Source organism: Carcharhinus amblyrhynchos, chromosome 15 (assembly GCF_965287045.1).
Source record: "Carcharhinus amblyrhynchos chromosome 15, sCarAmb.v2.hapA, whole genome shotgun sequence".
In the NCBI taxonomy this organism is placed as follows: domain Eukaryota; kingdom Metazoa; phylum Chordata; class Chondrichthyes; order Carcharhiniformes; family Carcharhinidae; genus Carcharhinus; species Carcharhinus amblyrhynchos.
Genome location: NC_137338.1, coordinates 17,459,948 through 17,487,451, shown reverse-complemented (window position 1 = coordinate 17,487,451; position 27,504 = coordinate 17,459,948). Strand labels below are relative to the sequence as shown.

The following is a 27,504-nucleotide window of genomic DNA, read 5'->3' as shown; positions in this document are numbered from 1 at the left end:
TAACGTCTAAGAAACACTTAGGAAAAGTTCTCCGGAGAATCAATGCATTGTGGCCGCATAAAGCCATTGGGCATAATCGCTTGTCCCGAAACCATAAAATCTTGTCTGAGGTCAACAGACCTTCCCATTGTCCATCTCTTGCCCACTCCAAATCTTGTGGCAGGTGGTATGGTAAAATTCTGACCATTGTTTTCAGTTCCTGCCACAAACTCCATTACCGAGCCACCAAATCCATCCCCCACATGGCAACTGTTAGTGGCTGCAACAGACTGTTCACAACCTCGGTGTCATATTTGACATGGAGATGGGCTTCTGTTTACCCATGCATGCTATTGCTAAGACTGTCTGTTTCCACGTGGCCTGGTTTCCACTCTTTTCCTTTGTGTCTTTGCTACATTCATTGACTGGACTTTTCCAATGCAGTCCTGGCTGGCCCAAAATTTCTACCTTCTGTAAACGCAGGCAGCAACATTTCAGTTGACCACTTACCCTACCTCACACCAAGTTCCATTCCAACAATGTGGCAGATGGAATACAATGTGAAGAAATAACAAATTAGCCACTTTGCTTGGAAAAAATATAAAGCAGAATTTTTTTTTAAATAGTCGGAGCGTGGGAAATGTCAGTATTCACTGGGACCTGTGTGTCTTTGTATATAGCAAGTTAATATGCAGATACAGCCAGCAATTCGGAAAACAAAGTTTAGCCTTTATTACAATGGGATTGGAGTAAAAGAATAAATAAAACTTACCTCAATTATTAAAGGGCCTCAATGAGACCACACCTGGAGTGTTTTATATAGTTTTGGTCTCCCTACCAAAGGAAAGAAAAAGAAAGTGTGCACAGCAAAGGTTCACCAGGATGAGGGGATTGTACTACATGGGGAGATTGAATAGACTGGGCCTAGTGTTGGAATTCTGTTACAGTGAAGTGCATGCTTTAGTTTGTAAGAGAGATCAGCTGTTGCTTATTGGAGAAAGATTAGAGAAAGTGTATAAGAACCATGAGCTACCTCTTTAATTAGTCCTTCAATTTGTTTGATTTAGTTTAATTGATTAAGTGGTTTTTAACACCAAAAAGGGGTACACCATTGCAAGCAGGGGAAAACCAGTGATTTTGTAAATAAACGTGTGGAAGGAAAAGACTTATTTCATCCTTTACTCAGTGCATGAATAATGACTTGCACACTAAATTCCTTAGAGTTTAAAAGAGTGAGAGGTAATCACCTGAAACATAAAATTTTTAAGAATCTTGATGCTCGGCTAATTCTCTTGGCTGGGAAGTCGAAAGCTAGGGATCACAGTTTCAAAGAAATTTCTCAATTCAAAAGGTTGTGAATCTTAGAAATTCTTTACCCTTTAATATTGCAGATGCTCAGCCATTGAGTTTGTTCATGACAGAGACTTACGTTTTTTCATATTAAGGGGATTAAGAGATATGGGAACAGTGTGGAAAGTGGGAGTTGAAGCAGCAGATTAGGCATGTCTGAATGTAGCACAGCCTGAAAGAGCCAAATGGCCTCCTGCTCCCATTTCTTTGTATGTTGTTACCTGTCCTAAAATTTCCTTGTGTGATTCAGTGTAAAATTATGTTTAATAAACCTTTCTTGGAATCACCTTTATATAACTATGTTAAAAGAACTATGTCAGTACAAATTGTAGTTGTAGAGACTGTTCAGGTCCCAGGCCAGAACCCCAAAGTATATTATGAAGCCAGACTAGACCCAAAATATTTTGGCACAAATGTGAAGGAAGGATACTTTCTTTTGGGAATTATTCTACTGACAAAGCAGGGATCTTTTATAGTAGAACAAATGTTATCTAATAACAGTTAAATATAACTCTAACAAATGAAGCAACTTAACTATTATCAGTTGAACAATATTTAAAAATGAAAATGAAAAAATTTCAATTTCTAACTGATTATTGTTTCAGTTCCAAATATGTAACATTCCTCTTGGAGACATAAATGCTAGTTTAAATACAGTTAGAAACCATAAATATATTTGCCATAATTAATGTTAACTGTCATTAAGCTTTCAGAGAGAAAAATGAGTTCCAGAAGTCTGCAGGATCCTCCCAATTTCAACCAAGTTTCAGCTGCAAAATAAATTGCTGTCTGCAAAAGACTTTTTTTCAGCTACACATCCAGGACTGCGCATAAACCACATCATTACATGACCCTGTCAATCACTCTAATCAATAAACCCAGGGGAACTTAAGTCAACAAAAGTCTATTAACTTAAATTAACCAATTGCAAAACTAAAATGAGTAATTGTCCTGCTCTCCCTGAATAAGAGTTGCATTCACCCTGGCATACTGACTCCTGTAGCATGAAACTGAATTTATAACCATTCTCCTTAAACTACTGTATATATGCGATATCTAATGCATGACCATCATCACAAGACATAAAACAACATGATGGAACTTTGGTTATACAAGGTAATGAAATCAACTCCCAAGTGGCAAAGAATCAAGATTTCCTGACCTGCTGTACACTGTCTGAAAGCTCAGCCACTCTACATCCATCAGTAAAAGTCAACACAAGCACAATTTGTCTCAATTTACTCAGCTGTCCCTTGTTTCCCTGCTTAACTAACCATAAACTGCTTAGTGCTACAGTGCTAGCATCTACCCAACAAAATGGAAAATTACCCAAGTATATCTCCTGTCCACAACAAGTTCAAACAGGTCAGTTACCAGCCCACAAGTCTAATCTCAATCACCAGTAAAGTGACGGAAGGTGTCATCAGCAGCACTATCAAGTGACACTTGCTGATCAATAACTTGCTCACTGATGTTCAGTTTGGGTCCCAGACCTCATCACAGGTTTGGTTAAATCATGGATAAAAGAACTGAATTCTTAAGGTGAGGTGAGAGTGTCATTATCATCAAGGCAGCATTTGATTAAGTGTGATATTAAGGAGCTCCTTAATTTTAAATTTGTAGGATTAGGAAATCACATTTTGCATACAGGAAGATGGTTGCAGCTGTTGGAAGCTAATCATTCCAGCCTCAGGAATTCCATCTTCAGCTGCTTCAGCTGTGGCCTTCCCTCCAGAAGCACAAGTCAGGTGTATGATAGAATTCTTCTTAGTTGCCTGGTTGAGTGTAGCTCCAACATCATGCAAGAAGCTTGACAGCATCCAGGACAAAGCAATCTTTTGGTTAACACCCCATCCACCATCTTAAACGTTCGTTCCCGCCACCATAGGTGGTTGCCGTCTGTACTAGCTACATGATGTACTGCAGCAACTCACCAAGGCTTCTACAAAACACCTCCCAAACCTGGGGTCTGTACCATTTAGAATGACAAGAACAGTAGGCATGTGCAAACACCACCTTTTAGTACTCCTCCAAGTCACACAGCCTATTACCTTGCAAATATATCACTGTCCCTTCATTATCTTTGGGCCAAAATCCAGGAACACCCTCCAGTACCTTCATACAGCTTCAACAGTTCATGGGCAGCTAGGAATGAGCATTAAATGGTGACTTTTGCCTTTCCTTGCTCATGTGCAAGTAGTTAGCACTTCTGCTTCATAGCGCCAGGGACCAGGGTTCGATTCCCAGCTTGGGTCACCGTCTGTGTGGAGTTTGTATGGTCTCCCTGTGTCCGTGTGCTTTTCCTTTGGGTGTTCCGGCTTCCTCCCACAGTCTGAAAGATGTGCTGGTTAGGTGCATTGACCCGAGCAGGCACTGCTGTGTGGCGACTAGGGGAATTTCACAGTAACTTCATTGCAGTGTTAATGTAAGCCTTACTTCTGACCAATAGATAAGTTTTAACTTTTTTAAAGATGGTGCAAGCAACCAAAACATTTCCCAGATAACAACAATTGTCCCCAAGCTGCAGAGTAAGGTCTAAAAGGAAATACGTGTTCATCTCCAGTGATGCTTTCTGTAACCAGATGTTTATGGAACTGGCAGTACAGATCCTGCCTGTTTAAACTCCCCTCTCATCAGCAGATGAGCATTTTCAAAGGGACAGGGATTGTTCTGTATTGATTTCAACTTTGTCAGCATTGCTAAGATCAGGGACCTGGAGCCTGCCAAATAAATTGCGATAGATGAAAGCATACTGATTTTAATGCTCACCCCAGCAGCTGGGAGAAAGATTCACGTAGGGAGAGCACTTTGTCTTTCAGTCTCTGTTCTGTGGCCGGTGTGGCAGCTGGCAGTGGATAACATGAGGCAAAGGTCAGATATTACAGCACTGAATGGAGGATTGCAGACCTCTGACTATTGTCTAGTCGATGATTTTGTGCAGTTCAAAAGTGCAGGCCAGTAGATGTAGTTAATATGATTCAAAAGGTTTTCTAATGAGTTATCAAACAAATTCAAAATTTAAAATAATGGTGAATTGAAACCTTTGTTTCAGTAATATAAATTTTCCTCTATTTGGGCAGTTACTTACAAAAAAACCTTTGAGAATTTGATCTTGAAAAAAAGCAAGCTAGTTCATTGCTGGGGAATAAGAATTGGGTTTCAAAGGAGTCCGATGGCAAGCTCTCCCTCTGCGTGGTGGAATGTAGACCCCAGTTCCTGGAGTGCCCACTGAATGATGCAGAAATGTATTTGTGTTGCTTTTAGGTAAGAAAGCCTCAGGAAAGGGAGGTTCATCTGACCATGAAGGATGTTGGAAAGAAGAAGATTGGCCATTTTCAAACGTTGGGACCAGTGGAACCAAGAAGTTGAAGAAATTGAAACAAAAGGATGAATCTGCTCTTGGGTAAGAAATCAGTGGCTTTTCCTGCTTTCCTTGCCATTCATGTTGGCGATTTAATCTGGCAGCCTGTCTGCCACTCAGTCGTGATTAGCTAATGGATTTGTGTGTCGAACCATCTTTTGTGTCTGTTTTGCAAACTGTACTATTATAAAATGGACTTATCACTGATATCTGATTTTCAGTGGACCTTGAAGGAAAGGATTATACCCATGACACCATCAATCTTTCTGTCTGTATGCTTTTAACTGTGACTGATAGCATCATATAATGTGATATTTTATCTGTATGGATCAAATGTCGGCTATTAAAGAGTACTTTTCAGAACGTTCAACCATCAAGAATATTTTGAAATGCATGCACAAACATTTGTTTTCCTCCATAATTGAGTAACATTGAGGTTCTGTTTAGGGATGGAAACATTCTGCCAGTGCTTTATTATAGAATCACTACAGTGCAGAAGGAGGCCATTCGGGCCATCAAGCCTGCTTCGAGAACAATCCCATCCAGGTCCTAATCCCTTGTATTTACTCTGCTAATCTCCCTGACACTAAGGGACAATTTAGCATGGCCAATCATTCTAATAAGCACATCGTTGGACTGCAGGAGGAAATCAGAGCACCCAGAGGAAACCTATGCAGACACCAGAAGAATGCCCAAACTCCACACAGTCACCCAAGGCCAGAATTGAACCCGAGTACTTGGTGCCGTGAGGCAGCAGTGTTAACCACTGTGCCACCGTGCTGCCCTAACTGGACCATTAATGTCATGGCTCCCTGATGTCACATTTTGGGGAGTACCCCAATGATGCACTGGGGAATCTCTCTTGGAAGTTTCCATATAAGGGTTATCCAGCAATTGTCCAGAAAAGCTAATTTCCCCTGGACAGGGAACCGTTTGACAAAACAATTTAAATTGGTAACTTTGAATGGTTCTGCCAGTTTTAGCCTCATAGTTACTCTGAACGAGTTAGAAGGAAGTGAAAATCACTCCCATCTCCAGATAGCAATATTAAACATCCAGGCAGAGCACTACATGGTACAGCTGCACCCCCAACTCCCAACCTCCAGGAGATCCCCTATACTCCCTTCAACTAAACATCCCCCACCCCCCACCCCAGGATGACCCAGTACTGTAAAAAGAGGGTGTATTCCTTTCACTCCGCTCCTTTTACGCTTTGCTGCTGGAGCTGTGGACACACTTCACTCCTGGTCTGAGTCAGGAATTGGATAAGACAGGCACTTTACAATTGAAGCGCAGGTAATTTGCTATGGAGTGGCAGTTGGCTGCTGATCAGGAATTTACCGGCTTACATGTCTCACTTCTGTGAATAACCTCTCCAATTCTTGGTTTTGTACTTTTTGCACATGAGCATTATTAGTTTTCATATTCATTCTTCTGGTTGTTATAAATCACAATTACAACATGTGACTCTTGCATTGTATGTCATTGGTCACGCCAACTCCGTTATGAAGCTGCGTCTCTCTGTATGTAGTGATCTAAGACTTGAAGAAACTAACCAGTTACTGCTCCCGTGTGTCCAGGCGCCACCAATTGCATTTCAGCTGAATAACGCTGCGCTTCAGATGGAGATATCTACTCCATCTTCTTCAAGGCAGTCACACAGTCTCTGTACCCATTAACTCCTACATATTGCAGTCTAGACACACAAGCTGTTCTGGATCATTTCTATCTACTTTTCAGTTTGTTGTAAGTATTCATCTTTTTCTGCACACTTCCTTGCACTAAGCACTAAAATACTGGACAAAGTCGAAATCTAACACTATATATGGTAGCTTTCATTAACCACTACACTGGGGGCAAAAAATCAACATCTCCTTCTCCCTCTCTACCAAATTCCGACTTGCATCAAATTTCCAACTTTTGCAGTTTCATCGGATCATACAGCGCAGATGAGGCCCATTGGCCCATCGAGTCTGCACTGACACATGAGAAACACCAGTCTGCTGCAGTCAGCCTGTGCTGGCTACTCTGTCCAACAAAGATCTTGCTTAACCTGGAACTGAAGGAGAAACCTGGAAAGCTTGTGGATAATTAAGAACATGAAAATAATGTGTTTAAGAACTATCTTCTTTGCCTTCTAGGTTAGGGAATCTCGACCAGGAATTTGCAAAGAAGTTCAACAGCCTTCCACAATATAGCCCAGTAACCTTTGACCGCAAGAACACAACAGTGACAAGGAAAAAGAAAAAGAACAGGAGTGGATCCACTGAGCAACAAAAAAGTGATAAAGGTAGCACTGGAGGAATCACTGTTATGGCAGAAGTAATAAGAGCATTTGATTGTGTGTCTCCTTTTTGAGAGCTATTCAGTCATCTAAATCAGTATTTATAATCATAAAATCTCTACAGTGCAGAAGGAGGCTATTTGGCCACTAGAGTCTGCACCAAACACAATCCCACCTAGGTCCTATTGTATGTACCCCACATATTTATCTTGCTAATCCCCCTGACACTAAGGGGCAATTTAGCATGGCCAGTCCACCTAACCTGCACACTTTTGGACTGTGGGAGGAAACCAGAGCACCTGGAAGACACCTATGCATACACGGGGATAATGTGCAGACTCCACACAGGCAGTGACCTAAGGCTGGAATTGAACCCAGGTCCCTGGTGCTGTGAGGCAGTAGTGCTAACTACTGTGCCACCATGTCTCCCATCCCTCCTGCTCACTGTCACTGTTCTTGTAAATAATTCCCCTCTGTTAATTCTAACGTGGAAGTTCACAAGTGTACTGTCCTTGCACTGAAAATGACCAGTGGGCCGGACTTAAGGCGTGTCTGTACTTTCATTTTCCATTATTTAGATCGGATTGTGGGATTACCTTACGCTGTTGGCATTAGGAACCCATTTGGTTAAAGCCAACATTTTCTTTTTTTATATATTTTTATTTATATTTTTTAGGATCATCTCCATCTCAGAAAATAGTCAGCAAGTGTAAACACCAAAAGAACACACATCATTTAACTGAAAAAGGTACCAATAAAGGTTAATTTTGCTATTTAGTAGAATCTCTTTGATGGAGAGAGTGGGATAAGGGAAGAAGTTGCCTCAGCTCTTGAATCCTTTTGAAAATATTGCATTGCTTAGCTTGTGTATAAGAGCTGTAACTGCAGATGTTCACAGAACGACACATGGATAGAAATAAGCATATAAAATATTTTGATTGTTCCCAGAGGATGTTACAGATACAAAAAAGCATGCATGTAAATTTGTCTATAATGTCCTAAGTGCTCCAGTGAGATTGTTAGGTTGCATATTGTGGCCTTGCAGTCTGTTGAATATAATTAAATCCACGGTAATCATATTCGGTTAATCTCTTTTTATTACTATTATCATAAATTACAATAACTATGAAATAAGTTATACTAACTTTCAAATGGAACAGCCATTAAATGAATGGCTACAATAAAAATATCCTAGTCTAAATTGACTGCTAATTGATACTAAGAGATTTGGTGCCTAAACCTACGTGGATTATAAAGGCCAAATTAGACCATTCTAAAATGAAATAAAATTTCAACTTTCTCCAATGTCAGGAACCCAATTATAAAAACATTTGCTGTTTAAAATGCATTGGCTTCTGCACTGTGGGTAGAATTTAAGTATGCAGATTCCACTGCAAAGAGATACAATGCATTTCTAATAGAGTGAAAGTTAATGTCCTTAATAATATCAGAGCCTTCAGTTAGGATAACCATTTAATGATTTCTAGTATTCCTTTGAATCCAGTAAATACATCATTAATCTACCATAAAGCATTTTTGCACATCTTTGAACAACTGTCCATTTAACTATTCAGCAACTCAATCTCACACTGGGTAAAACCCTAAATATAAAAGTGATCACCTGCTGACTATCTCTTAGTGAAATTTGGAATGTACTTATACCACTGAGTGTCAGATTCAATTGCATTATCCAATATGCTTCTGTTTTTAAATCTGGTGCTGGAAATCCTTAAAGGAAGGAGTTAAAGCACAAGAAGTTCTAAACGTGCAGTGGCTGTGTGCTTTTCTACAATCAGTTGTATCAAGGTCACTGGTATTGTACACATTATCTGTGGCTTCCCATCTCATTCTATACATTTGAGGGCTGTGGTAATCCTTTGTTTCTGGCATGTGTGTCATAATTAATTTAGAAGGATTTTAATATCAGCCTGGAAGCTTGGAAAAAGAAGTTCTACAAATTCCTGGCATCAATGTTTTATAATGATTGAACTGGATGCTATGGATTTGCTTCAAAAATATTTAGCCAAAGAACTGAATTCTAATGTGTACATATTGTGTACCTTTTAGATCAAGCTATTTATTTCAATTTGGAGATACTAAGTAAAAATTATCAGCAATGTGGAGAACTTTCACAATAATAGCAAATTGACAGAGTTAGATCAATTAAGGGGGCATAAGTATCAGCGCTGGAAATAGGTCAATAGATATTTACAATATTCTCTAAACAAACTCACAGCGCGTTATTGTTTAATGCTTGTCATTGATAAGTGAACTTAATAGTTTCTTATATTTCAGCCATAGTACCACAAGACACAAACTCTGAGGAACAAACGGAGAAGGTGGATCATGCCCCATCAGTTCCAAGCAGTCCACTAACAGCCGTGACACAAGAACCCCTCGTTGGCAGCCAAAAGCGCAAGGCCAGAAAAACAAAAATAACACATTTAATACGAACAGCTGATGGCCGTTTGTCGCCTGCAGGAGGTAGGTGCAGGGTGACCAGACTTTGCAGTCAATGGCAAAACAGCAGCGCTCGCCGTTCACTACCCACTGCTTTTATGCAGGGTTTTTGGGTGGTAGTTCATGGTATTTGAAGGTCATTGTAGGAATAACAGATGTGTCGAGTATAGGGCTAACGGGAGGACTCTGAATAGTGTGGATGAACAGAGGGATCTAGGTGTATGTGTATATAGATCCCTGAAAGTAGGGAATCAAGTAGATAAGGTTGTTAAGAAGGCATACGGTGTCTTGGTGTTTATTGGTAGGGGGATTGAATTTAGGAGTCGCAGCGTCGTGTTGCAACTGTACACAACTCTGGTGCGGCCGCACTTGGAGTATTGTGTGCAGTTCTGGTCCCCACATTATAGGAAGGATGTGGAGGCTTTGGAGAGGGTGCAGAGGAGGTTTACCAGGATGTTGCCTGGTATGGAGGGGAGGTCCTATGAGGAGAGACTGAGGGATTTGGGGTTGTTTTCGCTAGAAAGAAGGCGGCTAAGAGGGGATCTTATTGAAACATATAAGATGATTAGAGGTTTAGATAGGGTGGATAGTGATAGCCTTTTTCCTCGGATGGAGAAAGCTAGCACGAGGGGGCATGGCTTTAAATTAAGGGGAGGTATTATAGGACGGATGTCAGGGGTAGGTTCTTTACCCAGAGGGTGGTGAGGGATTGGAATGCCCTGCCTGCTGCAGTTGTAAATGCGCCTAGTTTGGGAGCGTTTAAGAGATCCGTGGATAGGTTTATGGATGAAAAGGGATTGGTTTAGGTTAGAGGGTCATTGTTTTTTAACCGGTCGGCGCAACATAGTGGGCCAAAGGGCCTGTTCTGCGCTGTAATGTTCTATGTTCTGTGTTCTATTTCCAGGGCCATGCCCTCAACAGGGGAGTAGAGAAAACTAGACAGTACTTAAGTTCAGACGGTGCCCACTTTTGTTCTGGAACACCTATTGCTCCAGTGGCACTAGTCTCTTCAACCAACCAGATTGGAAAATCCTCATTGAGGTATACAGTCTAAGCCAGGAGGCATAAATTGGAAATATTGAACATAATGTGAATTCATGTACAGAAAATAAAGAGAGGGAGATGGGATTGAGAGTGCGATAGAAGACAAAAAGTTAAAAATACTTCTTAAAATCTTTAATAATAAAGTTCAAATGAATGGAATTCCACACTGGTGAAGTTAAATTTTTGAGTTGCTTGGCGGTATTTAAACCTTAGAAGACCATTAAAAATCCACTTACACCGGAATGTGCCCTAACCACCTCTGACATATTTGGGAGTTAACTAATGGGTAAGTACCATTGCGGTGTGTCTTTCATATACTTGAATCCCAACTTGATCAGTGAGTTGCTGGGGTAGCAAGGCTTGCAAAAGAACAGTACAACACAGAAAGCACTTCCTTATTTCCTCATTTCGTTGTACGTGTGCAGACTCAAAGAATGGAATCTTCCCATCCCGCCTGCCAGGGGAATTGTGGCAAGCAGGACAGGACCATTCAAAGATCCTTGACCTCAGGCAGGATTTTACAATCTTTGGATGAACATAGCCAGAAAATCCTGCCCCAGGTGTTGCTGGAGTTGACAGCCCAATTATTACTTCTGTAATAAAGTGCAGATAACCATGTGTGTGCATTCTTTTAAAAGTGGAAGATAATGTTCTCAGAGGATGGACTTCGAGTAAATAGTTGAATAGGGTTTTGATTTGTAATGAATGCACTTGCTGTTTTTTTTAATGGTACAACCTCCATACTGAATGAATTTTTGATGGTATTAAAGCATTAATATCAATTTATGTTTGGTACTGTATTTTAGTTTCCTGTGAGGCGTTCAACTTAATTTGTGAATTTTTTTGTGTGTTTGTACGCAGGAATGTATTACACATGCATTACATTTAAGCTATGATTATAACTTGGCTGTCGATCTCGTATCAGTAGCTAGAGTAATGATCTGCAAATCCTTTTGTTTTCTTGTTTTTGTGGATGTAAAGATTATTTATTAATCACAAGTAAGGCTTACATTAACACTGCAATGAAGTTACTGTGACACTCCCCTGGCTTGCCACAGTCTGGCACCTGTTCGGGCTAGTGCACCTAACTAGTACATCTTTCAGACTGTAGGAGAGGAAACCGGAGCACCCGGAGGAAACGCACACAGACACGGAGGAGGGGGAAGGTGCAAACTCCACACAGACAGTGATCCAAGCCAGCAATTGAACCTGGGCCGCTGACACTGTAAGGCAGCAGTGCTAACCACTGTGTCGCCCCAGTATCAATGAGGGATGCATTTCTTGCCCATCCCAAGTTACCCTAGAGATTGTTCGTCCAGATGAATGGCTTAAGTCATTTAAATTGTGTGGACCAGAGTTATGTATATACCATTGAATACTGGCAACAGATTTCCTTCCCTGAAGCATTGGGGTTATTGCAACAATCTGATATATCTCACAATCATTTGATCTCGTGCTAGCCCACAAATTGCCAATTCAGTACCATGCCCTCTGCAGTACTGCACCTAGTGTCGTGGACAGAGGCAGGCTTTGCATATGTGCACTTATGATAATTTTTTAACATATTGAAATGCCAAAGAAACGCACTTACTTCTCAATGCATTTAAATCAACATTTTTAAGTTTATAAAGTACTCAAGAGGACTCTGAAATGGGTTTTATAAAATGTGTGCTTAAAGTTGAACCCTACTCCAGAATTCAGTGGCAGTGGCACCAGAAAGTGGAAGTTAGAACTGCACCGTAAGTGCACCCTCCCTTTGCCCATTCCTAGTAACTTTAAAACAGTGCCACAATACTTTTTGATGGTAATTATTCATCCAACTTGGGTGAAGGTTTATGTTAAGTGTTCTATAATAAGTTCTTGATCCCAGTTGTGTAGGAAATAGAGGTGAAACCGTTGTACACAAGAATAAGTAATGAGCATCTAAACCTCTCTGTCTCCTTGCACGTATTTTCTGTAGTCAGTATCGATGGTTGCTTGCACAATGCCATTGGAAGAGACCTTAAACCAAGTTAGCTATCTATTGTCTGTCAAAGGTGGATGTACAGAGAGAAGTAATTACTAAAACAATGAGACTAATTCATTTTTAAATGTGCTGGCATTATTATGTATTTTTCCCCTTTTCTAAATTCCCTATCTCAGAATTATGGACGGCACAGTGGTTAGCACTGCTGCCTCACAGCGCCAGGGACCCAGGTTCAATTCCAGCCTCGGGTGTCTTCTGTGCAGAGTTTGCACTTTCTCCCCGTATCTGCATGGGTTTCCTTCAGGTATTCCGGTTTCCTCCCACAGTTCAAAAATGTGCGGGCTATGTTGATTGGCCATGCTAAATCGCCCCTTAGTGTCAGGGGGACTAGCTAGATAAATACATGGGGTTATGGGGATGAGTCCTGGGTGGTATTGTTGGTGCAGGATTGATGGGCCAAATGGCCTCCTTTTGCACTGTATGGATTCTATTCTAATTGCTTATAAATTTCTGCAGATCTGACCAAGGAGAAGATGCCATGTAAACAGGAAAAGAAAAAGCAGCCACTAAAGACAAACACTTTAGTTAGTGGAGTCAACTACAGTCATTCAGAAACTGAGCAGGCATGCAGTATTTCACCAGAAGTGCAAACAACATCTGCTATCCCAGCGTTTTTCAGTTTAGCTGCTTTGGCAGAAGTTGCAGCCATGGAGAATGCACATAGGTGAGGTGACTAATAAGTTATTGGCACAGTGTAAAAGATTAATCAGTCTTAACTGCAGTGTGTTTGTTTTAACAGTAGGAAGAGAAATTGTTGACAAATTTCGAAGATCTTACCAATATTGGATAAAAGTCATATTCCACAGTAAAACCATTCAATGAAGCAAAATTAGTTCATCACTGTAATGTTCTATCAGTATTTTTTAAAATGTCTATGTATTGCAATATATTTAATACTGTTCCTTTGGTTACCTTATTTATACTGTCTGGAATGCCTTTTCCAGCCTCTCACTCTGACTGGTGTTGAACAGGATTAATGTGTGCAAAGTGCACAGGAGGGCTGGTAATTTCTTCACAGGAAACAGTTCTAAATACCTCCTAATATTGCTGAGAAATATTGAAGTGCCAAGTATTCCTGTCAGCAACAGGAACATCGAATTGGGGCATTTCTCAAAGTTATATTCCAGACTTCAGAATGTTGGCCCATTCAAATGTGACTTAGCTGGAGTCACAGTTCCGACTTCCTAAATAGATTCTGAGGCAGCTACGGAGGCAGGCAGGTTCAGAGGCCCACTTTTGGTCTTGAAGAGATGGGCTCAGAGCTACCCATGGATTTTAAGTCCTCCAGCCTTCACCCCCACCCCATAGCCCTTTCATAGTTCAAGTGTCGGTCACATCACAAGCTACCACTTCTCCTGAGCCAGAGAAAATGGCAGCAGGAAGAATGGCCTGGTAATTGTCAAATTATGGTCCTACCCACCTCCTGTTTGGCCCTCCAGGTGCGGGTTAGCTCAGTATTGGGAAGGAAAAATTCAGCCCCTAGTTTTTGGCTTGCGCATAGTAGCACCCTTCTGACCCTCCAGTTGGTGGAACCCACGGGAAGGGTGCAGCACCAGGTTTCAATGGACAGCCTTGTCCAAGGAAAACAAAGCAAGAGGCCACAATCATCCCTGCCTGTCTCACCCCACACCCGCTCTGAAATCCAACAAATACAAGGCGGGTATAAAGGAGATAGGAACCCAATAAAATGGGCCTCTATTCTTTGATTCTAGGGGCAAGTTCATAAAACTGACCAGTGCATCTCTACAATATATTAAAAATCTTGCATCTGTGAGCACTTCCTGTAAACTTCTTCAGTCATTATTTCCTGCCTGTACTTCTCTACTTCTGACATTTTGCTGTTTAGGGAATAAGAACAGAAAAGGATTATATAATGCTGATCTACCTGGAGAGACTGGAGAAGCTGGAATTGTTTTCCTGAGAACAGTGGAAGTTATGGGGAAAATTAATTGTGGGGGGGAAAAGCTATGAGGGAGTAATGAGAAGAAACCGTTTTCACTGGCAAGAGAGCCAGTAAATGTGGGGCATGGTTTTAAGATAATTGGCAACAAAGCGAAGATTAGAAGAAATATTTTGACACCAAGCCATGTTTTCCCCGTCCCAATGAGATAGGACAATAGATAAAATGGCCACTGAGGAGGGTAACTGGAATGTTAGCCTCCATTTCTGCCCTCTTCCATTTTCTTGAAGGCAAAGGAAGGAGCAATCTATGGGACAGGCCCAATCCTGTTACTGAGGTATTTCGCATTGACGTGGGCCACTGAGACCCCATTCCTAATAATTTTCTAATTTCTAGCAAGGCTGTCGAACGTTACAGCTGTTGGAATTCAAAGCAGCTCACTAGAGCTGGGGACAGGGTCAGCTGTTAATGTGAGAAGATGCAGTTTGAAGCAGAATTGAAGAGGTTTGTAGATTGCAGAGAGGTCAGGCCCATTATATAAAAAGTCGTCAATTTTTAAAGTAGGCATCACCAGCCTACCATGCTCTAGATTCCTGGCCTCCCTTCCAGTTTAACGTAGTCCACCTTTTGACTGAGCTGCATCCATTTCCATCTCTTGTCAGCTTAAGGCCCATCCCTTAAGCAAGATCCCTAACTCGGTGAGAGAGGCAGCTGCTTCCTGTTCTTCATCAGGTTTGGGTCTCGGAATTAAACCTCCCCGCCAGTGAGAAAATCCAGCTGAGAGAGATCTTACAACCTGCAACCTGAAGGAGCGGTGGAAACAGATGTAACTTTAACTTTCAAAAAGGAACAGGATATATCCTTAAAAAGAAAACATTTGCAGGGCCATAGTGAAAGTCCTGAGTAGGACTTTCAGAGAGTTGTTGCAGACACAATGAGTCAAATTTCTATAATACATGATTAAAAATGGAGGCAGAATGCATGCATAATAGACTTATTGAAACCAGTCTAAAATTTAACAAGCAGATTCTAATTTCACGCACAGTTGTGCCTGTATAGCTTTTATTTGCTACGCCATCTAGTGGTATAATTTGGGTGCAAAGTAAACCTGCTATTTACAATATTTTACTGCAAATTCAAACTTATCTTATTTGAACACAGAAAACTTGTCAGTTCATGCACCGTTACATTATGAAAGTCCCCAGGAAAACTTGGGATGTTAAATGCTGATAGTGAAGGTAACTTGTTGGTCTGTGTGTGTGTGTGTGTGTGTGTGTGTGTGTGTAGCACTGATTCTTATTGTTTGTTTTTCTGCAGAGGCCAGCGTGCAGTTTCTCTGAACCACGATGGACAACCCAAGGAAATGGCACAAACTTCAGTACTTATCTCCTGTGCAGACCAATAAATGCATTATTACTTTGTATCTCTGCAAAGTCTAGAAACACAGGAGATGGGTCAGTTTGACCTGACATAGACTGCATTGTGGGAGTCTCGCCCTTCTGTGGCTGGGGTCCTCACAGGACAGCTGGGAAACACTGGCTCGGCAAAGCCCCACGGACAGGCTCAGAGTTTGAGCATTAAACACTTGCGAATGGGGCTCGACCAGTTTCTCCAGCTTTTGGTTCCCTGTCTGAAGACAGCCTGGTTATATAAAAAAAAATAGCTGTTACACAGAGCAACTGCCCATGAAACCTACTGGCAATTCTTGCCGCTGCACGCTACACGATCAGAGTGTGAGCTACTCGAGTTTGCTGCAACTTCTAGCTTTTCTCAAGTAACACTGATGCACTGTGCTAGTGACTAGATATTGTCAACCTCTCTTTTTTTCTTTTTTTTAAAGCACATTTTGATTTGAGCTTCACAGAAACTGTTTAATCATGAACTCCTGCCCGATTACTGAGATGGTGTGGCAGGAAAAGATATTACTGAAGTTCGAAGTTCTTTACATTTGCCCATTACATTAAGACATTTTATTTCAATGGCGCCATTATTTAGTTGAAACCTCTGTTAATCCATAGTTGAGTTTAATAGCACAATCTGTCTGTGTACAGATGATACCTTTTGTTACACACATACAATCTTTTTTGCTTGTTGTATTTTTTTTGTTTTCCATGATGACTCGACACCTATTGTTTTTGCTTCCTCTTGCTAAACCTCACTGGCCCTTGCGTGGGGCTGGTTTACTGGACGTGACTGTTTTCCAATATACTGTTAAGATGTGTAAAGTAATTTGCTTATTTTTTAAGCAATTAGGCACTAATAGTGGCAGAAATCCTGCAAAGCTTTTTAGGTCCCAACTGTTGCACTGCTGTGTTTTTTACAGTGAATGATTATTATGATGGTTGTAGGGTTACTAAATCAGCAAATTACTGAGGAGATATTCAGGTCTTATTTCAGGTTGCAGAAGTATTATCAGCACAAAGGAGAAGAGAAACAAAACAAAAGTCTTCTGTTAGACCAACAACTACAATTACTGATGTTTTAGTACTGCTTAGCTTGAAATGCAAAATATTTTTCTTCTCATGTTGGTTGGTTGGTTGAAGATCATGTTACCAGAATGGAAAACAGCTTGGACTGAAAGTGAGGGTCAGTCATCAGCATCTACGTGAACACAGTCTTGCGCTGTTCCATGTAGTCACAGTAATACAACACCAGTTGTTGCCTGGGCATTAACGGTCGTTAACCCAACATCCTTGACACCAACAAATGCCAGATATTAATTGTACGAGAATAAGTCTATTTTTCACACAAACTTGCAGGGTTATTTGGTGTACTGTATGTATTATATCCAATTTTTATAAGCAGCACACGAGGAATAGTACATGCTGTTCACGTCAGAGATGTTTTGTTCTTTTTGAAGATTGTGACTGGAATTTGCAATAAAAAAGCTAGTAATAAATACAATGGCACAGTTATAATGGAACATGTATTAGGTGCTCCTACCTGAACTAAACAGTCTATGATGCACAAATATATCTTGCTGTCTGGTTTAGGTACATGTTAAACCTAAGCAAGATCTGACTCCAAGAATAAGATACTAACAGAGGGATGGTCAAAATCTGAAGTACATTTCTTGGTAAATTGTCATATTCATAGTAGGGTTTTTTTTGCAATGTTAAACTCTTGGGCAATCATATTCAACTTCTAAGAAATGCCGACTTTGTAATTAAGATTTGTGCCCCAAAAAATGGAATCTAGAAGGGTGGAACTGTAGGAAAGAATGTTGTCTGCACATGATAGCCTTTGAATTCTAACTTGTTTTTTCCAAATGCACATGTACTTTTCTTCAGTGTAGCTTCTGTGATGGCAGTTATAAATTTATTTAAGATGTCTCACTTTGAATTCCAATCTTGACAGTCAGATTAATTTGCTTTTCCCACCCTCAGTGGATGAGGTTGAGTTGGCCTCAACTGAGCTGCTAGGGTGGCACATTGGCAAGCACTGCTGCTTCACAGCGCCAGGGACCGGGTTCAATTCCAGCCTTGGTGACTGTCCGTGAGGAGTTTACATGTTTTCCCCATGTCTGCTTGGGTTTCCTCTGGATGCGCCGGTTTCCTCCCACAGTCCAAAGATGTGCGGGTTAGGTTGATTGTTCGTGCTAAATTGTCCCTTAGTGTCAGGGAGATTACCAGGGTAAGTATGTTCGGTTACAGGGATAGAACCTGGGTGTGATTGTTCTCGGTGCAGGCTCAGTGGACTGAATGGCCTCCTTCTGCACTGTAAGGATTATATGAAAATATTCTATGAATATAGACACTTTGAAAATATGTAATGTCTGTCATAAAGAAGAAAATGTCAATAGTATAGTGGCCATATTAACCATATTCAACATTTTTGAAAGAAACGTGAATTTCCATTATGGCTTTGTGGGTTCATGAAGCACCTTACATGATTGAGATGCAGTTTTGATTTGTGATCCTATGCTGCATCAGTTGATGTCACTGGTGTTTCCATATTAATCTATTTATCCCAGCACATCAGAGATGATCTGTACTAGTGCCTGATGGTAACTACACCAATGCCCCGTCCAATCACTCAAAATGAAAACACGTAGGCATAAGAACTGAGCCTCAACTCTCTTGGTCCCAGAATGAAATAGCCATCGGTAACCACATTGAAGAAAGGCCATAACAAGGGTTGGGTGTTGTGGGACGGGAGAGGTGGGGAGTGGGATGATAGGTAATAAGCTTGTGGTCACAGAACGATGTATCAACATTAAGTGTTGACATCATGCGAGAAAAAGCAAAGGGAGGGACTTGGAGGAAAGTAAGATTTCCGAAGCATGCAGCACACACAAACCTGGATAGATCTAAGTGCGTTATTTCAGATTAGGTCAACATTTGTTTCTGTACCTTTAAAACACAAATTCTATTCACATAGGTGAGCACAATTTTATTAGTGGAGACATTAATCCTAATACAAGTTTCACTGCAATTTTGTGCCTGTTTATATAAAAATAGAGAGGAGCAATCCAGTGCCCAGTTCATATCGAACTGACGCATTTCACTCTGGATCCTCAGACATTAAGAGAATGAATTTATCAATTTCTTCAACAAAATGAAATATAGTTCTGCCTGACAATGCACAAACTCCAGTGTGAATCAGCTCTTCCATCTCATTGTTACTGGGTAAGGCAGGTGAACATTCATTCCCACCCCATTCTGTTTTCTTGCTTACTCCACCCATTTCTAACTTTGACATGAAAAATCACAATTTGCGATTCAGGTTTCCACACCAAAATAGGCATGTGGACCTCAGGAAAGCTGTGTCTGCATTGTTGATGTGCTTTAATTTGAAGCTTTGGTCTTCACTGTTGACTACCAGGAAATGGGCGCACTTCTCTCAACAAAACAATGACGTAAACCAAAAATCCTTTCCTGACCTGTATCTAAAGTTCGGCATTCATTTATCCAGCAACTGATGCAGTACAGCACATTATTTATTTGGCACAAAATTACTGTTTGACTCATTTTCAAGCAAATTCTTTAACTTTCTGTTTAAACATTCTGGACTGTAAGATTAATATTAAGTTAGTTAAAGGGGAATCAGGGTCTAAACTAACTGTACAGTTAAGCAAATAAAAGGGCTTAGCTTGCTGAATAAAATTGTAACTTTGGTAGCTGTAACCGTTATAAAATTAATTGGAGTAAGACTTCATTGTACTCAACTTCTTGAAGATTGATCGGACAGTTTCCCAATTGGATTGGTATTTGCACAGCTCTTTCACTAGCTTACCAAGTGAAAACTCAAAAAAAGCCCATCCTGGTAACATGATCCTTTTGTGACTGCTTTATACAATAATTCATTTACTCTTTGTCATTCTAGCTGTAAAGAACCTTTTGTTAACGTTTTGTGCAATTGCCATCCTCTGCTTGTCATTAGAAATGTCTTTTCCTCGTTGTAGAAACCAGCTTTTGCCCAAAGTCTAGCTAATATTTAAAAATGGAAAGAAGTACACAAGCTACTGTATTTAAATGTTTCACAATGCTTTCTCTCACAAGTTGAGTATAATGAGAAAAAAAATCTACATTTTATGGTTGACCAAGTAGAATACAATTCATTGTATTTTTGCATTTATTTTGTTTCCTTTACCATTAAGTGACATTTCCATAAGATTAATTATGGGTTATGGAGTTTAACCATGATCTCTTTTCTTTGAATTATAAAATGAGTGTGTGACTACATTGAAGTATAGCTTATTGCACTTGATATCACTTTTTTTAGCATGTGAAAAGGCCCCAAGATTTGGTCATCAACATAGATGTGTGAGTTCCTAAAAAGTGTTAATATAACATGTATCAGCTATACTGGTGTTTAATTTGCGAGTGTGCCCATTTGCTTACACTGAAGCCCATTAACGTTCATGGATGTGGAGTGTGGACAACACAAAGAATTGATCATTCATACGCATGTTCTGCCTTTCCTGTTTTCACTGCTATAAATTATTGTGTCAGCACCATTGAGAGTTGCCACAGAGTGAATTTACTAGTCTTTCCACGCAGAAGTGGATAGGAAGAGTTGCATTATTGGGCTTCAGGAATGGCTCACTCTTTATTTCCCTTCTTCAAAGCATTAGCAAGCTCTTAGATTTTGCCCTTGCACATATTTAAATGGATACACCAAGTGAGACTTGGAAGAAAAAAGACTGTGTTAGAAATTTCCTTGAGGCTTCTCCTACTCCCAACGCCATAACTTTGGCAGAAGTTTGACAAAAATGCTGCATAAGCATGTAAAGAAGAGCAAGGAGAATCCACGTAGAAATTTACACAGTGCAAATTGAACCAACAGGAGATTAATCCTTTCAACTCTCAATGTTCACTACTGCTTTCAAAAAAGTATAATTTTGTTCTTGTGGCCTTTTTTTTTGGAAATATTAAATGCTTGATTCAAAATTAAGTATCCATGGAATATTTAGAGATTAGGATTGTTTATATAACCAGACATTTTATTTTGAGGCATAATACTTGTCCTATAGTTAAAGGTTACGTTAATAGGTTGATGCAAGGGTAATTGTTGCAAGGGAAACATTCCTTTTGTAATATTCCTGTTGAATGTATGGCTGCAGTAATGGTTTATGGTTTTGATTATGTCCCAAACAGGAATTGCCACAACTAACCTGATATACTGGCCCATGGACTTCATTTCCCACCCATCATTACAAGTTACACTATTAGTTGTAGCAATTGTGTTGAATTTTCACAGAAGAAGCTAAAAAAAATGCAGTAACCCAAGCAGGGCAACATCATTTCCTGCCTTCTAAAGAGAATAAATGTCTAAGCGTTCATAAACATTAGTTATAAAATTTGCTTTCCTTAATTTATTGGCAGGATAACATTTTTTTCAAGAGTCTCTGTGCTTCTGTTTTTATACTGCAATTTTTAATACATTGATTAGTGGTAAATTATCTGCAAGGTCGACATCAAAATGACCCAGTTTTACAATAACATACTAAGTGATTATTTAAAATTGACCAAATCGAACTGTGACAGTTGATGAGTGGGTTAGTAGGTGTGGTGAGGTACCAGTTCTGACTGTACCAATTGGTTATTGCTGTTGACAATAGTGCTGCAAACAGGAAGTTCTTCTTGACAGCATTCCCTGTGGTGGACTGTGGGAGCCAGTTATAGCTGGTTAGCAATGTTTGCTGCAGAAAAATGTTTGGCGATCAAAAATTCCATGCTGCAGTCCCAATTTGCAGATCAGGACAAAATGCAGTTTAAGGAAGTGGCCACTAATACACACTGATGACATCTTCAAGAGAATTAGTTAAAGCAATTAGTTAAAAGAGTTTTAATATAAGTTTGGCTACTCCTGAAGGATCCTTTTGCACCTAGGAATTGCTATTTTTCCAAATGGGAATAGTCCAGGTCGTTGTAACTTGATTTATGCAGAAGGGATTTATCTAATCCTTGATGTCAATATTTTATTCACAATGCATCATCCAATTAACTTGTACTAGTGAATTCTAATTAGGGCTTTTATTATTATTAGGAAATACAGTAACTGATCATTTGCTGTGGCCCCTGAATAAGTTAATTTACTATTGCCTTGTCCGACGCAAGCAGAGTGGGCGTGGGATGATTCTGAGAATGACATAGAGTTCTTCTCTTGTGTGGATACAGAAAAGGGGGAGAAACAATACGGCAGTCTTAAAGGCGTGACTCCACATCCTATGTACAGAGCCTGGAAATTTGACTAATTCTGGTTGTAATCCCAAATAATTTTGTTCTAAGACCAAGTTGACATGTCGCTCAGTTAATGAAGGATAATCTTGGGAACCTTTATCATCTAAGTAAGTAATTGCTGAGCCGTGAATTAGTTTGTCATTAAACAATACTCTTAAGTAGTGACTGAAATAGCAACAAATTATTGCTGCCATGTAATTAATGTTTTGTTCAGACAACTGAACCTGGAATGTTGATCTTACACTTTTATAGTGGCTATGAGAATTTGCTTTGCGGATGTAATTTCCTAACTCCGATCTAACATGCACATTTTTTTATTGTAGATGTTTATTTTAAATGAAGTTAGAATTTAAACAGAATGGATAATATAACTTGGAGAAAATGATTTCTTTATGTACTAGAGTAAGGCACATTTAACGAGCTCAAAATGTGCAGTGCATTCTAGCGGACACTTTTATTTGGCCTTAAAAATGTTTAATAAGGTATTTAAGTATTTTCTTGAATTGGTGTTGGAGACAAGGATGGCTTTGCAAAAGTTAAACTTTTTTTTTGTTGTGGTGATGTCTTATTTATAATTGCTACGGTAACACCTTGTGGCCAAAGAGATCATTCATAATTGTGTTTCTTACTTAGTATTTGATACCGAATTGAGAAAAGGTTTAATTTTTGGAAAATTTGGAAGAAAAAAGTAACTCTACTGACCCAATCACATGTACTAGCTAAAATATTTGTGTCATACCCTTTTGGTCCCAGGTTCAAGTCAAGTAAGCAGCAAGGCAAGTAGATAACTCATGATAATGGAGAGGATATACAGTAATAAAACATAGCCCACAGTTAGAAACAGTAGAATGTGACCTACAAAGGGTTGGCAGAGAACTGAGTGATATGCCTGTATTTTTGACCAAATGTACGCTACAGTTTGATATTTTATAAATCCAGATTTGCTTTAGGCCAATTAACAAAATGATTCCAGTAGTATATTTTTAAATGGTGGTTTGACAGATAGATTGAAATATTTAATTGTTTGGAAGAGGGATGGAATAGTTTAATAATGTACAATTGATTTTAATTTTAATACCAAAAATGCAGGGATGTTTCCTGATTCACAAGAAGTATTAAATGAATTATATTTCATTAGAATAAAAGGCAGATATCTAAGTAATTAGTTTACAGCAGATAGTCAAAGCCATGTTGACTAGCCTAGAAATTCACTATTCATATTTGTGAACATCTGTAACCTCCTGGGCTTTGGTTATACTGCTGGGACTGTTTAAAGGAAGATCCCAACCTGTTCCACACCAAAAAAAATGTGTGCATTGTTGTGATAATTCAGTCATTTGTTTGCACTTAATCGTTTAATTCAAAATAAATTTCAAAAGTACAGCTAAGTGGGAATTTAATTGCTTAAAATTAAGTAATCAGATAATCTGAAAGAAGCAACTTTGAAATGAAAGTAGATTGTACACATGTAAACGTGTTCAGGTTGTAAAGAAAGTGGAGCAAAGTTGCAGTTTAAATTTTACTTATGTTTAATATTTGTTGAATGTCTATTTACATGTCCATTTATGGGCGTGTGTCTGCCAACAATTAAGTTAAAGCTCATTTTGAGATTTTGTTGTGATATTTTTAAAATTAATCTCCATCAGGCCAGAGTTGGTGGCCTTGTTTCGACAATGCTATTATCATCGCCATGTTTTAGATTGGAACTGAAGCGTCAACTGCCCAAATCTTTGCAAATGCATAGAAAGGTATGGAATGCTTCCTTTGAACATTCACAGCAAGTGAACTTTCATTGATGTAGCTGGAAAGATTCCACTGGCTCAGTTTTATTATTTGGGCGTATGGTTCAGGGAACTGGGCAGCTGTCTACTAATGAGCCAGGGATTTTGATGCCAACACTGCATCAGCAACAGGGCTTAACTGTGCAAATGTTCCTTGTTTAGTGAGACGGATCACCATCAGCAGCACTTCAGTTCAGTTTTTGGAGGCCTTTGATGATCCATATGCTTAAAATTATTTATATCAGTAAAATGTAAATAGAGTTTCAGTTGTGTTAATGTAACCATTGATACCAGTAGTGTCGCTATGGCAGTGTTTTGGTGGTAAATAATCCATCGACAGTTTGAAAACTCAGGAAGGTGCTGAAACCTCTAATTACATTAATCAAACGCGTCTCAGACGCTTTGTAACATCACAGTTCACAAGAGTGTCCAAATTAGCGACGCAATTACATTGCACATAAGGACTGTTTTTAATTGACCCAAAAACCACAAGAGGCTGGCCAGTGCTTTTTTTTTTAATTCTCAGCCCTGGTTCCAAACTTGTTTAACAGGTTTCTGGAGTTATGTTGTCCCAGTCGACGCACTTCGGAAGAGCTGGCTGTTCGATGACAAGAAACCCTGATATCAAGTGTGAAGTTCTGAGATCTGTGGCAGTAAGAATTAAGGTGTAAAGGCCCTGTGTCATCTCATGACTTGTTATGAGTAGACCCACAATGTCCGAGAAAGGGCTAAGCATGGTTCCTGTCGCAGTGGTATTTAAAAATGACTTGCAGGATCAGCACACTATTAGGCGCGCATATACACACACACACACACACACATACAGACATTTACACATACACAGAGGAGATGTGACGGCGTAGATGCTCAGCGACATCATCACCATACTGAAATATTTGCCTTTTTCTTCTTGTTGCAGGCAACAAAGTAGATGACATAGAGCCTTTATTTGTAAAATGTTCAATAGTATACTACAATTCAGAACATTAATTGAAAGGATACATAGTGTGACTGAATGGCATCTTCAATTTGATCTTGCAGAGTGAATGTGGATGTAAGCTATTTGGTTAAACACACTTATGGTAATTAGGAGACTGCTGTAGGTTCTCATTTTGATGTTCCTAGGAGAGTAAATTTCAGTGAAGTATAATTTTGAAAACGTGAAGCAAAATTCTTGGTGATGTTAGGATATCCCCATTACACGAGAATCAGTTCTTGTTACAGAAGGTGCCTGTGTATATAGCTCCTTTGTATTGCTTTGAGCAGAGTCCCTTATATATTTCTTACTAATATGCTCTGTAGAAATTGAATTCAGAAATTTTACTACTGATAATTAAGAGTTTAAAGCCACTAATTATATAAAAGTTGCATAATTTGACAGATGATCATTTTATATTGCGTACTGTTTATTGCCTGTCTGTTTAGTTTTGTGATTGAAACACAGATTTCCTTTTTCCTCTGTTTATAATGCTGTATGCTGCTGCAGTGTTATTCTCTATCATTATTTCCTAGCAGGCAATAAAGCATATTGTACAGTATTATATTAATGAGTGAGAGGATTATTTATGAGGAAATGAAATCTTGACTTACAACCAGCCAACCCAAAATTGAAAGAACGTGACTTAATTCACCCCCACAAGCTGATTCCAAATAAATAAGTAATATTGCATAAAGCATACACAATGGGCAGAGGGCCCGTACGCCGTGGGCACAAAGCCCATTAAGGGCAATAAATCTTGGGAGAGGTCCATAATGGGATTTGCAGTGGCGTGATTTCAGTTTGAGATCTTGCCCACCCCCATCAGCGATTTAATCCTCTGGGCGTGATCCTTAATTGCATTGACTTAATTTGAATATCAAAAGGTTTAATGCTCTTGCTTCTGGGAGCGTTGAATGTTCCCGGCTCCTCCACCACCACCCTGCACGCCCCCTCCCCCCCCCCCCCCCCAAGTCGCCAACCCTGTGTGACATCATGTCGGCAGGAATGATGACTGTTTTTCATTTTTGAAAACCAGTAGTGCTGCTCATGTTGGGGGGCACGGAGATAAGTATAGTGTCCACCCCCCTCACCTGCCCAGGTGGCAATGGACATTGCCTGGTACCCTGGCAGTGCTGGGATGGGACCTCTGTGTAGTCCCATTAGGAAAGGTTCTCCTGACTTGGGAGGGTAGCCCAATGAATGATGAGGGGGAGGTGCCCCAATGCTGGCTGATGAGGGGCATTGATGTCAAGTCACTCTGAAGCTTGCCTTGTGGAGGAGGGTATGACCGTGCGTGTGTGTGTGTGTGTGTAAGGGTTGGAGGTGTTCCCCATATTTACCCAGACGTCCAGAAGAGGGACCTTTAACTTTACTTTGAGATGGCTCTATCCTTTAAAAAGGGCATTCCGATCTCTGAATCCCAGCTTTGCTGGCATGCCCCCACCCCAGCTGGCCATGTTACTCCTCGCCAGCACTTTGAAGTTACACAGAGTGCTGACTGATCTGCCTGGAAAAGGCAGCTGTGAAACCAGCGAGTTTCACACAGCTTTTCTCGCCCATTAGGTTTAGGTATAACCGTGCCAGTTTGCATACTATGACAATATTGAGCCCTTGCCTCAATTCATCAAGTTTTATAGAATGTAGTTGGGGTCAGAATCTGCTTTGGGTATTTAAATTCAGATTAATTGATCCAATTATAATTATCTTTTCTTCACCAATCCCAAAGTTTCTGTGTAAACATTTCATACGAGGGAAGCATTGAAGTTTTGAATAAACCACAAGCTGCTAATAATAGACGTTCCCTGATTTTCTTTTAAAGAATTATCCTGTTTAGCTTTACACAGTATTAAATACTGCAAGAACTATTAAAGCTACCTGTAATTTGTTGAGTTTACAATACTGTAAATGTTGTGAGGTGTGGGAATAACAGTTTGTTCAGTGTTAACACAGCATGTGCACAGTAAAATACAAATAGACCCGCTATGTCTCAAACTTTAGGAGCCATGCACGGTTTAATCAAATTGATTTTCAGATTAAATATTGAGTGACATTGAATAGCATTACCATTTCTGAACATAGCAGGGGTGGGTTCAGTTGGGAGATCCATAGAATCTACAGTGCAGAAGGAGGCCATTTGGCCCATCAAGTCTGCACCGACTACAATCATACCCAGGCCCTATCCCCGTAGCTCCATGCATTTACCCTACCTAGTCGTCCTGACACTAAGAGTCAATTTACCATGGTCAATGCACATCTTTGGTCTGTGGGCGGAAACTGGAGCACCAGGAGGAAACCCACACAGACACAGGGAGAATGTGCAGACTCCACAGACAGTGACCCAAACCAAGAATTGAACCCGGGTCCCTGAATCCATTGCTAACCATTGTGCCATCTTGCCACCTGTTTTTTTTTATATTTAAAAAAAATGTGCACATGCACCAAATCTTGGGATTCTCTCCCACCTCCAGAAAGCAGGCATGGTAGGGATCGTGCAGGAAATTGATGGGAAGATCAGGTAAGTTTAAATCTATTTTTAATGTTATTTGTATATGACTATCGGGCCCGAGACTGAATTCTCCGGACCCAATAACATCTCCCACTCCGCCAGTACAACTTCACCGGCAGGGTTTAGCATAGTTTCCCACTTTGAAGAAC

The 27,504-nt window shown here is 40.0% G+C and overlaps 1 protein-coding gene across 6 annotated transcripts in view; it reads left to right on the top strand.

Annotated features, from left to right (window-relative positions):
- The window catches only part of bbx (BBX high mobility group box domain containing), a 183,178-nt gene extending 157,788 nt beyond the window's left edge, over positions 1 to 25,390 (top strand). For 5 of the 6 annotated variants that reach the window (XM_080203480.1, XM_080203481.1, XM_080203479.1 and 2 more), the window contains 6 exons: positions 4,594 to 4,732; positions 6,832 to 6,980; positions 7,651 to 7,722; positions 9,270 to 9,458; positions 12,961 to 13,168; positions 15,722 to 25,390. In XM_080203480.1, coding sequence (XP_080059606.1) covers positions 4,594 to 4,732; positions 6,832 to 6,980; positions 7,651 to 7,722; positions 9,270 to 9,458; positions 12,961 to 13,168; positions 15,722 to 15,809 — 845 coding nt within the window. In that variant the 3' untranslated portion in view covers positions 15,810 to 25,390. The remainder of the gene's footprint in view (positions 1 to 4,593; positions 4,733 to 6,831; positions 6,981 to 7,650; positions 7,723 to 9,269; positions 9,459 to 12,960; positions 13,169 to 15,721) is intronic. The other variant, XM_080203483.1, reaches the window with a different exon arrangement.
- The last annotated feature ends 2,114 nt before the right edge of the window (positions 25,391 to 27,504 follow it).